Genomic DNA, 14,084 nt, shown 5'->3' with positions numbered 1-14,084 from the left:
TTTTCTTTCCACAGAGGAGAGTCCTGGGGAGGGAAGGGCACGAGCTGCTGCAGCTGTGGATGTGCCACCCCCACCTGTCCAGGCAGTGGCACAGGCCCAGCTTTATTGGCCTTTTCCAGCTGTTCTCTCTTCCTCTAACCTGCCAGAACAAATAGGAGGCAGCTGGAGATGTGATGTCCAATCAAAGAAAAGGCCTGACTTGTTAAACAAAAATAATTCTAAACTGTTACTTAGATTTGTTCTTAAAAAGCAAAGTTTGGTTCAGTGAAGTAAACTGTTCACTTTGCCAGATGAAGTAAAAGCAAACAGAGTTCATTTTGCTGATTTAAATGGCACAAAATAAACAAATGGGTTTAGCCCACTCAACCCTCATGTCGTGGTACTGGCAGTGATAAATCAGTTTATAGTATTCTGATTGATTTTTCTTTAGAAATAATCAGTCCATAATAGATTGATATTTGTTTACCTTGCTGTTAAATACTGTTTGTTCATTCTGAATAAACCTGGGTCAGCCTGGTGTGTTGCTAAAAGGCTGCAGGTTCTGTGTGTGAATTTGCAGGTTGTTTTGGGGGCCAAAACCAAACTGTAATTTTTGAGTTCCTCTTCTCAGCTTTGTGCCATGAACTAACTCATACAACCCATGGTCAACACAGTATAAATTAATTTATATCCTGTGTAAGCCTGAGTTTCTTCACATGAAGGAATATCACCACAGGTAACTTATTTTAAAATCTAACGTAATAAATGTCATTTAATGTTGTCATTGGAGAAAAACCTCAACTGCTAATTCTGTTTGAAAAATACACTTGAGCTGCAGCACAAAGTGCCTCCAAGTATCTTTCTAAACCTTAAAAAAAAAAAGAAAAAGGAAATTGTTCATGGCATTTATCATTTTTGGCTGCTGTTTCCCAGTTAATATTGCAGAGTGAAAGATGTGGAGCTAATTAAGCATTAAAAGCAGGAGAGCTCTGCAGGTGGAACGTGGGCTGAGCGTGGCTGTGACCTCCCAGACTGATCAAAGCCTAATCTGGGTGACAGCTACAGGATGGCAGAGCTTGCCAGGGGCCTTGTGCAGCTCTTTGTCTGCAAATCCTGCCCCAGAGCTGGGAGGATGTTTTTAAGGATGAACAGGTAAAAGTAAAAGGCTGTCTTTTGACATTTTAACTAATCCCTTCTAGCCTGTGCTTTCCTGCACATTGTGGATATTTGCTAGCAGGAGGCACTGGCTTTTTCACATATGTAACATGTCAGCTTGAATCTGGCCTGGGATTGATGGGGGGGAATGCAGCAGTTCCACAATGAAATAGATTCTGATTGCATTAAAATGACAGGCCCTGGCCTTTTACCTGCAGCAAACTCAACTCACAGCACTGCAGGTTGGCATCATCTCTGCTGGGAGAAAATAGAATGGTTGTTTGCTGGTAACACTCCTAAAATTAATAGAAGGAAGTTTTAGAGGCATGTTACACACTTAGAGCAAAGGATTTGGGTTAAAAGCCCCCTGAACTCATGGGATTTTATATTAAAAAATGGGGTGTATATAGTTTGAAATGTCATTGGTGATGTGCATATAAGAATAAACTTGATAACCCTGACATGTATTAGAAGAATGTGGAAGTAATGGATTTTGTTTAGGTGACCTGACTGGCTTGCATTTTAATGCTGCTTCAGTGGGTTTATGCACATATTTTAAAATAATGTCATTTTTCAGCATAAGGCACAGGACCAGTTATTCCAACACTGTTGCACAGTCTGCTGGCAAATAAGGGGCTGGTAAATGGCCAGAATCTTACTGATAACAAAATCCTTCAAAAAATAAATTGTTATAAAACTGACCAGGACTAGAAGACAAGGGCAAAACACACAGAGGAGTATTTTGTCAATAGTTATGTTTTAGAGTCTTTAGTGGACTTTTCCAACATCATTCCTCATTTCCAAAGGTGAGCAGTACCCCTTTCTTTCTCCAGGTAGTATTTCAGTTTGTAGAAATGCACAGATAAAGCCAAATTCCTTTTTAAGGAATGGTTTAATGTTCATAAACCATTCAGAAGAAATCATCTTCTGTTTGGAAAATTACAAAGGAAACCTCACATGCCAGTCAGTAAATTCTGAGTGACTGGAACAAATATTAAATCTGTGAAATCAAACTGAATTTACTTTCTGGCTGTAAAGATTGAATTTGTAAATTTGACAGGCAATTTAAAGGGCATAAGTACATAAAATAAAATTTCTTATCCAAATGCAACTTGAAAGTTACCTGTCAGAAGAGGTTAGAAGTCTGCTGTTTTCTCTCCTGAAGCGTGTCCTTTCACTTGTCAGTTTAGAAAGGTTAATACTATACAAAAGAGCAACAGAAAAACCCTTTTTGGTGTAGTTTTATGCTTGTTAAAAAAAAAAAAAATTCAGTTTTCCTTGCTGAATAACAATAATAAATCCTTTTGATATAAATAATGTTCTAATGCAAATTGTTCCAATTCAGAGCAGGTATTATGTGTGGAGATCCATGGGAGTGGGAAGGGGAGGCAGGGGATTTCTTGGGCAGTTCATTCCAGGTTTTGAAGCATCAGGGATGTATTTTTGAAAAGGGGAAGATGTTTTTCCCTTCCTGATCTCCCCCTGCTCTCCAGTGAAACATTTCCAAACCTCAGGAGGTGATGCCAGGCTGGGAATTTTGCTTGGTGTCACTGACTCCTGCTCCTTGGAGAGGCCCCTCTATCTCTAAAACTCTTTTGCAGCTTCTGCAGAGGAAGAAAAGTTGGATTTGCTAAACCCTGCCTTGGGAAGAGCAGGGTCTGGTGCCAGCTCTGCATGAGGAGTGGGTTTAGTGGTGAAGGGAAGGATGGGGAGCTCCAGTGGGACATTTCCTTTTGGCAGAGCCAGTAAATGTGGGGTTTGGAGTCCATCTGCCTGTACCTGGGTTGGGGTTTTTTCACCTGTCTGAACAGTTTGTCCTTCTCTCACTGGCACAGGGATTTGAGGAGTGTGTGGTGCTCATGTCAATACATTTAAATGATTGGAACAGATCACAGCTAAGGGCAATTTTAGAAGCCAGAATTGGTTAGTGTACAAAATATAGACTTGAAACACTGAAGCACAGTTTATATATTTTATTATTTAATCAATGTTTGCTTGTTTTTCTTTTTTAGAGCATCTTCTTTTCAACAGCAGTAATAAACCAAATATTTAATGGTTTCTTTCTTAGGTTGAATTAAAGAGGAAGTACAATGACCAGCACAAAAGTACAAGAGGCCTTTTATCAGGGAGTCAGTGGTATGAAATTCAAGCTTACAGAGCTCTCAACCAAGCCCTGGGAAGGTGAGATAAACATAACTAAAACTATATCAATTGGTAGAATTTTTTTTTAGGGAGATCTTTAAGGATTTATTCCCCACTTTTAGCACAAGGGGGTAAGTGAGGCCAAACCTTTCATATTGTAAATTTTGTCTCTTGAGCTGCTCTGTGCTGACAACTCTGCTTTTCAGCCTGTTGTGCTCTTGAGCATTGTTATAATTCAGAGATTTTGTTTTACATTCAGAATCCACTTCAATTTAGTTGAAGTTTTATTACTCATAGTCCAGATATACAAGAAAAAAAAAAAAAAAAGCACAAGCAGAGACAAAAAGTTCTTGGGCTTTAAAGCAAATGAAGATCCTGAGGACTTTTCCATGCACTAATTGTTGACACTCTCAGTGGGATCAGAACAGTTGTTTGATATTTAACCTACAAGTATCTTTGAAAGGGAGAAATAGCAGTGGGGTTTTTCAGACCTTTGCAAAAGGTCAATTCAATTATTGTGCTCACTGATCTCTTCCCAGATTTAGAAGAAGTGGTATAGCTTCCCTTTCCTAGATGGAAAAATTCCCCCAAATGTTATTAACAGGGTAGAATTAATTCATCCTCCTTCAACAAAATTTATCAAATAAATAAAGATTAGGACTGTCATCCCTATCTATCATAGGTGCTGTGCATCTGTCATGGATACAGAGCCACAGAAACATCAGCTGGAAAACTCTCCTTGAATTAGTTCTAATGCAAATGTGATGACAAAATGAAGGCTTAGGGAGAAAATTGAGAAAAATTGTAACATTAGGAAATCTCATTGTGGATTTTTGTTGTTCCAGGCCTGATTTCCTAAATTCCTCTTTGGAATTAAAGGGCATTAATTAAAATAGGTTAAGAGAACTCTCAGTTGTGGAATACCAATAGTGAAATATTAACTGTGAAATCAGCTTGAACTTAAACCAAGTTTTAGTTACAATTACTTGTTGTTTGATTTATCAGTTGGATGTCTAAAGTTAAATGGAGAAAATAGGCTTCCATTCTGACATAAAGGTACAAATTCCTTATAAAACCAGGAGCCAAAGCTCTTGCTAACCTGAGATGTGGGGAAGGATTTTGATAAATCCACCAAACTGGCAGGAAGCTCTAGAATATTCACAGTTTGCCCAATTAAGAGTGGAAAACAAATGATGTGGTTTGACTGGCTGTTGAATATTTGTGTGTTTTATTTTTAATTTAGCTGTTCTCATGTAAATTCAACAACTGAAGGAAAATGGAGCTTCTGTGACATCCATAACAATTTTTGGTGCATACAGTAGAAGAGCACTTCCTGTATAATTTTGCATATTCCACCTGACTCAGAGCAATCCCTGCTTCCAAATTCCCACAGATTTTTGCTGATTTGTGCCCTCTAATTACATAAACATTCTTTTTTCCTCTCACTTTTAGGTGTATAAGGCACAGGAATGACTGGGGGGCTCTTATTTTAGTTGACGACCGCTTCAGGAATAATCCAAATAAATACATAACTGGTAAGGGGAAAACATCTTCTGGGGCAACTTCCTAATGTTGAAAAACACTGAAAAATCTGAATTACAGAAATGTGGTTGTACAATTACAGGTGAGTAGGAAGGATCAGGATGTGCCACAACCATAGAACAGGAATTGAACTGCTGAAAATTCAATATACAACAAGAGTTTTCTGTTTGTAGTTTTATACTGGGTAGAAATAAATGCAGGTGAAATAAAACAGATCCTGCACACAACCTTGAAAAAAATAAAAATGAGGAAATAAACTGGTTAAGAATGTGTTTTTAGCTTTGTTCTTGCCCTTTTTGCTGGGCAGAGCTGAGCTCAGCAGCCCATGCTGGGCTTAGTCAGCAGGTGGAGCTCAGCTGCTGCAGTTCAGTCCAGCTCCTCTGATGTGCTTGTACTAAAAACCCATCAGAATTATTGGAGTAAACACAAGAAATTCATATAGGAGCACAAATAATCCATATGTTCAAAACTTGGTAAGATTTCTTTCTCTAAAAAGTAAAACTTCAGAGAAGAGTGAAGTTCTCTTTGTTGTTGTGGGTTTGTTTTTTTTTTAATTTTTTTTTTTTTTTAAATTGTATTCAAAGAATATTTAGATGAGTTAAAAAACACTTTCTAAAATTGAGGCAGTCACTTTTTACTTGACCCCTGTGTGCTCCAATATAATCTAAAAATCTGTTATGCTCAAAACATCTGATATTTAAGAATTTTAAACATTATTTTGATAGGAGCAGGTTATAATAAAACTTGTAGTTGTAGAACAGTTGTGATTCTTTCTGCGTTACTGTTACTTAATATGACAAAAAGTTGTAAAAACTTTATTATATTCAATTTTTTATCAGGCTCTGTTAATATGATAATAAATAGCTGTACTCTGTGTAAGTTGCTTTTAAATAATTCATGATAACAAGCAGAATGAACACCTGGGCATCAAAGAAATAAAATGGTGTTTATGCAAGGCAGCAGTTTGAACCTAAAAAAAAGACTAGTGAAAAAGAAAAAGGCTCTTGATAGAAAAAGAAGGATATTTTTGGTTTACTTATCAAAATACTACTATTGAATAAATCAAATTCCCAGCCCTGGAAAGGAGGAATTGTAGCTTTATCAGCAAATTTCTGCAATTTTCCTGTGTATAACTGCAGAGAAGTCTTTGCAGTTTTGCTGTTTGGTGCTGTGGATCCCTGATGGAGCTGTTGTGTTGTGTTTCCCCCAGGACTGTCCAAGTGGATCCGGCAGCAGCTGCGGCACCACCGGGATTTCGGCAGCGCCCTGCGCTCCCTGCGCGCCTTCGCCTGCAGCAACCTGCAGGGTGGCCAAGCCTCCCCTGAGCCCAGCTCCCAGCTCCCTGCCCATCCCAGGCACCTCTCCCAAGGCTCTCAGCACGAGGCCACCCTTCCTCTGTCCCCAGATGTTCCTGCTAAAAGTCAGGAGCAGAATTTGGGCTCAGAAGTGAGTGCAGCCATCAGCTCAGCCTGGGCTCGGCCGAGTGACAGCATGGCAGCAGGGACACTGAGTATGTTCATTTCCACTGGCACTTTCAAATGGGGAGTTGCATCTTTTCTGGAAGAAACAAATGTGTTTGAAAATTACAGAAGTGCTATACTGGAAAATGATAATTATTCACAAATGTGGAGGAGCTGTGCTCAACAGACTGAAATTAATTCTCGTTCCATCTGGTTGTCTTAAAAGAATAATCTTTGATAAGTTTATAGTACAATCAAAATGTTTTCATTTTAATTTCTTTTTCCATTGAACACTATGAAGATAATTTAAAATATATTTGAAACACACCAGGATTAGCATTATTGCAGTTGAGCCCTGGTTCAAGCTGCATGTGTTGTTTAGAGACACCTTCCATGTGATCTGCTCTAGTTCCAGCTTCACAAGTAAAATCCATCCCTAAATTTTAGGGAAGGTGCTGATTTCCTTTTAGTCAAGAAAGAGCACAATAATAAAAGATTACAAATTTCAAATCCAGTCATACTCTCTGTGTCTGTTAATCTATTTATTTAATTAAGACAATTCATGTGCAGGTAGTTTATCATCTGAACTTTTGTTTGTATTATTTTTAATGAATGTTGTAAAATCACTGTAAACCTTCTAAAACAGTGATGATTCTGATGTGCTAAACATGCTGGAAATCAGATACAATTAATTTATGTTTTGTGATTTCTCACAGGTGACCAGCAAGTTGATGCAGAGAGCCACCCTCATCATATAAAACAGAGAAGGAGACATTTGGACTGCACCCCCAAAATGTCAGCAATTAAAACAGAGACAGAAATAATGAATGGTTGGACCAATGCTGATGCTGTGGAAGAGAATTGCTGCTCTGAGCCACTGACTTCAACCCCTGCAGCCCAGAACTGCAGGGCCACAGCAAGCAGCAGCCAGGAGCATGTGAATGAGCCTAGTGACCTCATTGATCATTTAAATCAATGCCAATCATCATTAATTGCAGAACACAAACCAGGTGGATCAGAATCATGTTTGGAAACAACTCATTCTGAGGCTCCAGTTGCTGAAGGACATCCTGATAAGGGAGTTCCAGCAGCAGGGAGAGCTGAGCCCTCACCAGTAAATGAGGATGAGGATGAAAGCATTTACTTCACCCCAGAACTCTATGATGATGCAGAGGAACAGAGAACTGAGCCCCCAGTGCCAGCCTCCTGTACCACTGGGAATTGGGTGCAATGTGGGGACCCCACAGTCCCTGCTGATCTTTTTGCTACCAGCACCTCAGAAACACAGGATGTGGCTGAAAAAGCTGAGGCAGGCAGAAATCCCCATGGAATTATGGCAAATGCAAGGAGCAGGGACAGTGCAGTTGGTGCTGCAGAGGTGGCAGCTGCAGCAGGAGCAGAGCAGGAAGGATCTGAGGAGGTGGAGACCCCAAAAAGGAAAATCAGCCTTTCCAGATCCCGAAATAAAGGTGTGTCATCCTTCCTGCTGGGCACCTGGTGACACTTTGTGTGGGAATTGTGGTGAGCAGTGCAACAAAAGCACTCCTCATGCAACAAAAGCTTCCTCAGGCTCCATTTCTCCTTCTGGGTTTGGGGTTTTCACTGGGAGAGTTTTGCAGTGGGCAGTTTTCTAGGGGTAGAATGAAGATTCTTCATCCTGACTTCATGGCTAAAGCACATCATGTCTGGAAACTCTGAATAGAAACCCAGGTAGGATCTGACTAGGAATTATTGGTTTGTCCATTGCAGATTTAATTAATCCACCACTAAATACAGTCAAATAATGGAGTTTTCCCTCAAAAATCAAAACACCCATATAACCAAATTATGGTTTTCTGCATTTGTTAGATTGGGGTTTTTTAGGAAAACATCTAGAGCAGTATCTTTGCAGATCAAGTCATAGATAGATTGAGCCTAAATACCAAACCAGGTCTATTCTTCAGTACTTTGACTCCTTCCAATTTCTTACAACAAAATGTCCAGCAGGAGCTGTGCACATTTTGATATTTGATGGAGAAGCTTCTCCAGAGAAAAAATAGAGGTTTATTTAAATTTTCCTTTTGTGAGAAGATCTAATTTCTGTTGCTTGGATTCTGTGTTTATTCATGTTCTGATTTGTGTATCCTACAAGCACTTTTTACATGGAACATATAGAATGTAAATTGTACACAAAGCTCTTTGAATCTTTCCCAGTCTATTTTTTTTTTAAGTATTTTATTGTTTCTTTCATTGACTGCAATAAAAACAGCCAGGATTTTTCTGTAATAAAACATATTGACTTTTCAAGAAAAGATTGTTCATTGCCATCCTACACTCATATGAAGATGCAGGATTTTTACAATCTAAAGATTGGTTCATAGGTATTGATAATTTTTGTTTGAGAGTAAAAATTAAATTATGAACTGGTCATTTTCCATAGAAGTTCATCTAAATAACATTTTGAATCCATCTCTACAGTGCTGTGAACATGCTCATGTCAGTAGGATTTAAATTGTGCCCTTTCTTTACACAACAAATTCATCTTTATGAAATTGGGACACTTTGCAAGAATGGGAAGAAGAATTTTTTTAACTTGCAGCATTTGGCATAAGGCATTTGGTTCAATTTTTGCAACATTGATGATCAAGTTTCCTTGATTTAGCTTTCCTGGATTTCAGTCTGGATTATCAACATTTAATTTAGTTGATATGGCAGAAATTCCAGTATTGAAAAACTCTTGACACATCTAAAGAGAAATATTTTTAATTTCTATTAAATAATGTTAAAGTTCCTGTTGGTCCCTGTCCTGGCAGGTGCTTTTCAGCCACATTCCCCAGAACTGAGGATCAATTTGGCTTCATCCTCAGGACTCTCAACCCTCAGTTTTCCCAAAGCAAATCCTGTGCACCAAACCACTCTGTGCCTTTTTGTGTGTCTAAACAGATGATAACAGAAATCACTTAATCTTTGTGACACACTGCTCATCCAGTGGCCCACAGCCTCTTATTTGTCTTTCAGGAGATTTGTCTGTCTTTAAATCCATAACATTAAAAAAAAAAAAAAAAAAAATCATCTCCTTTTCCTTATCTGGAGCAGATTGTTCCTTTCTTGAGCTTGTGGTGTCTCTCCCTTTGATCAGAAATCCCTTAAGGCAAGGCCTGCTCTGTGTCAAATCACACTCATTTAAACTTTATATCAAATCAATCATTATTTCTAGAACATCTATCGAAACACCAGTACTTGATACTGTGATTATTAAAAAATTTCTGCCCTCTAAAAATTCAGATCAACAGGTGGATAAAACCCCTTTGTGATCTGCTGGGTTTGGAAGGTAAGGGGTGGACTGTTTCTTTAGGTGTAAATTAATTTTTAATTTGTCTTTAATAACTGTGTTATTTGGTATGTTAGAGGTAAGAATATTCTTTATATATATTTTATGGTAGTTCTCATAATTAAATGCTGCCCATTCTGCAGATGAAAGGGAAGTCAATATACCAAATTTCTTAGAATTATTTATTTGGATTTATCACATCTTTCAAGCCCAAAATATTAAAAATGCTTTTCCTTCTTTGATAGAATAGCTCAGTATATTCTCTGTTGTCTAAATAACAACAACATCTTGAATTTCTTCAAGGACTGAAGGTTCAGAGGAGATGCAGCAGAAGGAAAGCTGCCCTTAGGCAAAGTGGCTCCTCCCAAGAGAGAAAGGTACCACATGCATGGATTCAATACCTGTTCTGAGTGCTGAGGTGCAAGGGAATTAAAATAATTTCTTCTACCATTTTTCAAGTGGAATAATACAATGGAATAGTTTCCTCCAGATCTGCAGAGCTCTGATTTACACACTCAATAGATACCTTTGTTTCTTGTGGGAAACACAAAGGCACCAACCATCCCAGGCTGCTTTGCAAAATTCCCAACAAAACTGACAGCCTGCAGTGTTACAGGCAATAAAATCCCTCAGATTTTATATTTATTTCATATTTAAGTAAGGTTAAATATTTTAGCATGGTGTATATATTGAATTATTAACTAATATAAATGATCAACTCAGACTCCTATGAATGTTTCAAGTACTGTATTTCTCTGAAGCACTTTTGATAGACTTAATTTTATTTATGTTTAAATGCTTCAATCTGCATCATTACTATATGAAAACCAATATTTCCATGCATTTGTGCATTGCCTTGTTAGAAGGAAGCACAGAACCAGCCTTGCAGGAAAGGACTTTATTGTGTTGTCTGTGGAGCTGAAATCCTGCCCAAAGCTCAGGGTAAGAGCAGTTATTTCCTTGGGAAAAATGGGATTTCTGATCCACCCTTTGACTCTCCCACATTTGGATGCTGGAGGGATATTTTAGAATAATTGGTTCATTTCTCCACTGGATTTATTATCAGGATAAATGAGTTATGAGACCTGCAGAGATTCTTTGAGGGGAGAGAAGAGAGTTGTGACAACAACAATTATTTTTAAAAAGTTATTTTTTCTGGCAGTTTTCAGTGGTCCTGCCACACTTACCTGTCTTGAGTTTAAATCTGATATTTGAGGGTTAACTGAAGGCAACTCCTCCTGCCATTATGGGAGGCTGGAAGGAATTATTTGCAGCATAGTGGCCCATTCATTGGGGTTTGTTCCTTCCCAGGATTAGGTGTTAATTTGCTACCAGTTGCTGTGAGAAGTTTGGTAATTCCTTGGCACAGTAACTCAATGAATCCTGTGCATGGAGCTATCAAAAGTCTGACTGAAAATCTAGATAATTCCACTGCTATTCTTCAATGTGTAACCTACCTTGTATTAATTTGGTTTTAATCTCTTGTGGCACATTGTACCAAGTGGGGATGAGCTGCTTTTTGGAAATTCTTTGTGTTTTTGTGAGACACTTTCATTTGGGAATGTCTAAAAGCTGAGAAAAGTAACAGCAACTCTATTTTTTAAAAATAAGCTTCATCCTCAGGCCACTGGCCATGTGTGATAATGACCTAATTACAAGATATTCTCATCAGTTACATGCAGAAACAATTAAAAGATGCTTCATGCTTAAACAGTCTGGATCTGATGAAACCAAGAAAGGACAAAAATCTCTTCAGCAAACCAAACCTGTGCCTCAAAGAGAATGGGAAATATTCCATATTCTGCACCTATTAACACCAGCCCAGTTAGAAAAGTCCACATTGGGCAGGCCCAGGTTATGGAGGCACTTCTTGCCTCCCTATTTTCCCAAAAGAACCTTTAAGATTTGGGTAATCTCATCAGGAACCTTCCATTCACTCCCTGAATTTATCAGGATCATCCTGTCCCTGGTGCAGAACCTGTGGAATGGAACCACAGGAGGAGCATTCTGAGGTACAGGAATGTCTGCACTTAGCAGGGTGGCTGTTGTCAGCAAGAAGTTTTATGTTGTTTAAACTGAATCTCAGATGCCAGTTGATTGAGGAAAGTTAAAAAATCTGAAAATGAAAAATAAATGGCTTTATTCAAAGTGGATTCAAGCTCACTGGTTGATTTGGGAGTAATAACAAGGGGAAAATTATCTGTTGAAAAGTAAATTTTGGACACATTAAAAATTTTAAATAAGGCCTTCTTCCAAGGGCCATTTACAGCAATAGAAGTCTTTTCAGTGCCTGCAGTGGGTATTGGATCAGGGCCTAAATTCCCATCTTGTAAATGTGGAAAGTTTGCAGCATGGTTGAACAGTACTGTATTGAAAACCATGTGTGTATATAAGTCTTACACCCCACTTTTTAAATTATAGGAATTTTGAGAAAAGCTTGCTACAGTAATAGTGAGCTGCAAATAATCTGGAAACTCTTCAGAAATGCCAATATAAGAAGTAAAGAATCCATTAATAATTGTAAGTGTAAAGCAGAGGCCATTTCAGAGGATGATAATGTGATGATGGTCATCTCAGATGCTGCAAGTCTTGGTCACCTTAAAGAAACTTTGAAGATTTATCAGATGCCAATGAAAGGTAAATTCTTACTGATAAATACCAGTTTACATTTTTCAATTAAATAAAATATCATTTACAACATTGACACTCCTCCCATGGACCTTTTGGGAAGCTCATGGTGAGATTTTCCTTCCTCAAAGCTCTGTGGGTTCTGAATGTTTGACAAACACTGAAAATGAGCTCCAGTGTCCCCTGCACTCCCAGATTTGTTGGGTCCTTTCAGAATATCCTGCTGAAGAATAAAAGAAAAGGATAATGAGAGCAGAATCCTTTCCATTCCTTCCCAGTTAAAATCCATGAACTGGCCACGTGTTCTGTGATTAAATTACAAGTGCTGTGTTTGCTAGGAAATCATTCCAGCTGCCAGCCCATGGAATGTGCAAACCTTTGTTCTTCAGGTGACAGAGACCAAAAATGAAATATTTTATTTCACATGTGGGCAGTTCTGTTGCCCATCCAGTGGTGTTAGCATGGCACAGTTAATGAAATGTGATTTTTGCCACAAGGACTCATTTTTAGGAGGGATTACTCAGCATTCTTTACCATCTTTCTGACATTTTGAAATGTGAAATGCAACTGATAAAATGGCTTTTATCTCTTCTAAAAATCTCTCTTGATTCCTATAGAAACCACTTTTTCTTTCTCTTTGAAAGACCTGAATGGCAGTTTATCTTTAAATGCTATTTGGAATGAGAAGGAATCTTCTCTGACAAGTTACTTGCAGTGCAGGAACTGTGTCCTTCAGTCCATTTCTCCAAGTCCTTTGATAGGAGCTGAGGTTACTCATTTCAGTAATGAAGTGCAGTCATGGGTAAGTCAGATTAATTTATTTTGCATAATAAAATGATCATGGAGTGATTTGCATAAGAAATACTAAAATGCTATTTTTGTAAAAGGCAGAATGAATATATATCTAGATAATTTTATCTGATTTTTACCAGAGATTTGATAGTTAAGAACTGAGTTCAGGTCACCGAATATATTTGTCTACATCTAATTTGTTGCAATGTCTGTAATATTACATCTGAGAAGGGATGGGAAAACAGCAACCATCCATGTCTTTCATGCAAGAAAAACCAGAACAGAACATATTTACACAAGTGCTGTAGATTTGAATTTTCAGACATGTAGTTTTATGTTTGTTTTGGCACTGAAAAAAAAGAATTCAATCAGCCCCTGAAGGATGAACATGGACACGGTTTAATGGAGTCAAGAGGAAGAAATTTACTTACAGGTATTGTATTTCAATGTGAGCCAATGGAATTCTCAATAGACCCTTTGAAATTTGGATGACAAAACTCTGTATTTTTCTCTTAAAAGTGGAGGGTGAGGCTCCATCCTGAGTGGTCTGTGCAGGTAAGCCCAGGACACCTCTGCCTTCCCTGCATTTTCCTTCATTTATTCCATGGATAAAAATACAGTTGAGTTTAATGAGAGATTTTTGAGACTGAATCTTTGCCAAAAGCTGAATATGATCCTCATGTTTTGGTCTGTGTGTGTCATTAGCAGCTGTCCAAGCTGTTTGAAATGCAGAATATGACAGTGTGGTGATGGGACAAGGTTTGTGAAGCATTATTTGCCATGAATTTTGGGATTTCAAACACCACCACGATGATTTCATGGCATTTCCAGCATTCATTTTGTATCAAACATAATGAAATGTTTCACTGAGGGAATTTATCCTGGCAGAATATGAAATAAAGGGATCCTCAGAAGCAGAATGAGATGATTTTTTTTTGTTTTATGGGAAATAATTAATGTGCCAGGTGACTTGAATGTGGGATTTGAGGGGGTGAGGAAAGAAACCACTATCTTTTGGGGTTTTTTAATATTTATTTTGTGTGTGAAAATAATGGTATTTATTTACAAAGGTAGGA

The 14,084-nt window shown here is 38.0% G+C and overlaps 1 protein-coding gene across 3 annotated transcripts in view; it reads left to right on the top strand.

Moving 5' to 3' along the window:
- The window catches only part of BRIP1 (BRCA1 interacting DNA helicase 1), a 90,290-nt gene that overhangs the window by 37,957 nt on the left and 38,249 nt on the right, over positions 1-14,084 (top strand). For all 3 annotated transcript variants that reach the window (XM_079325178.1, XM_079325177.1, XM_079325179.1), the window contains exons 17-24: positions 3,203-3,315; positions 4,729-4,811; positions 6,029-6,328; positions 6,995-7,747; positions 9,892-9,965; positions 10,452-10,530; positions 12,010-12,225; positions 12,834-13,018. In XM_079325178.1, coding sequence (XP_079181304.1) covers positions 3,203-3,315; positions 4,729-4,811; positions 6,029-6,328; positions 6,995-7,747; positions 9,892-9,965; positions 10,452-10,530; positions 12,010-12,225; positions 12,834-13,018 — 1,803 coding nt within the window. The remainder of the gene's footprint in view (positions 1-3,202; positions 3,316-4,728; positions 4,812-6,028; positions 6,329-6,994; positions 7,748-9,891; positions 9,966-10,451; positions 10,531-12,009; positions 12,226-12,833; positions 13,019-14,084) is intronic.

This window comes from Erithacus rubecula (assembly GCF_903797595.1).
Source record: "Erithacus rubecula genome assembly, chromosome: 22".
Lineage (NCBI taxonomy): Eukaryota > Metazoa > Chordata > Aves > Passeriformes > Muscicapidae > Erithacus > Erithacus rubecula.
The sequence above is the reverse complement of the archived record's forward strand: the minus strand, read 5'-3'. Positions and strand labels throughout refer to the sequence as shown.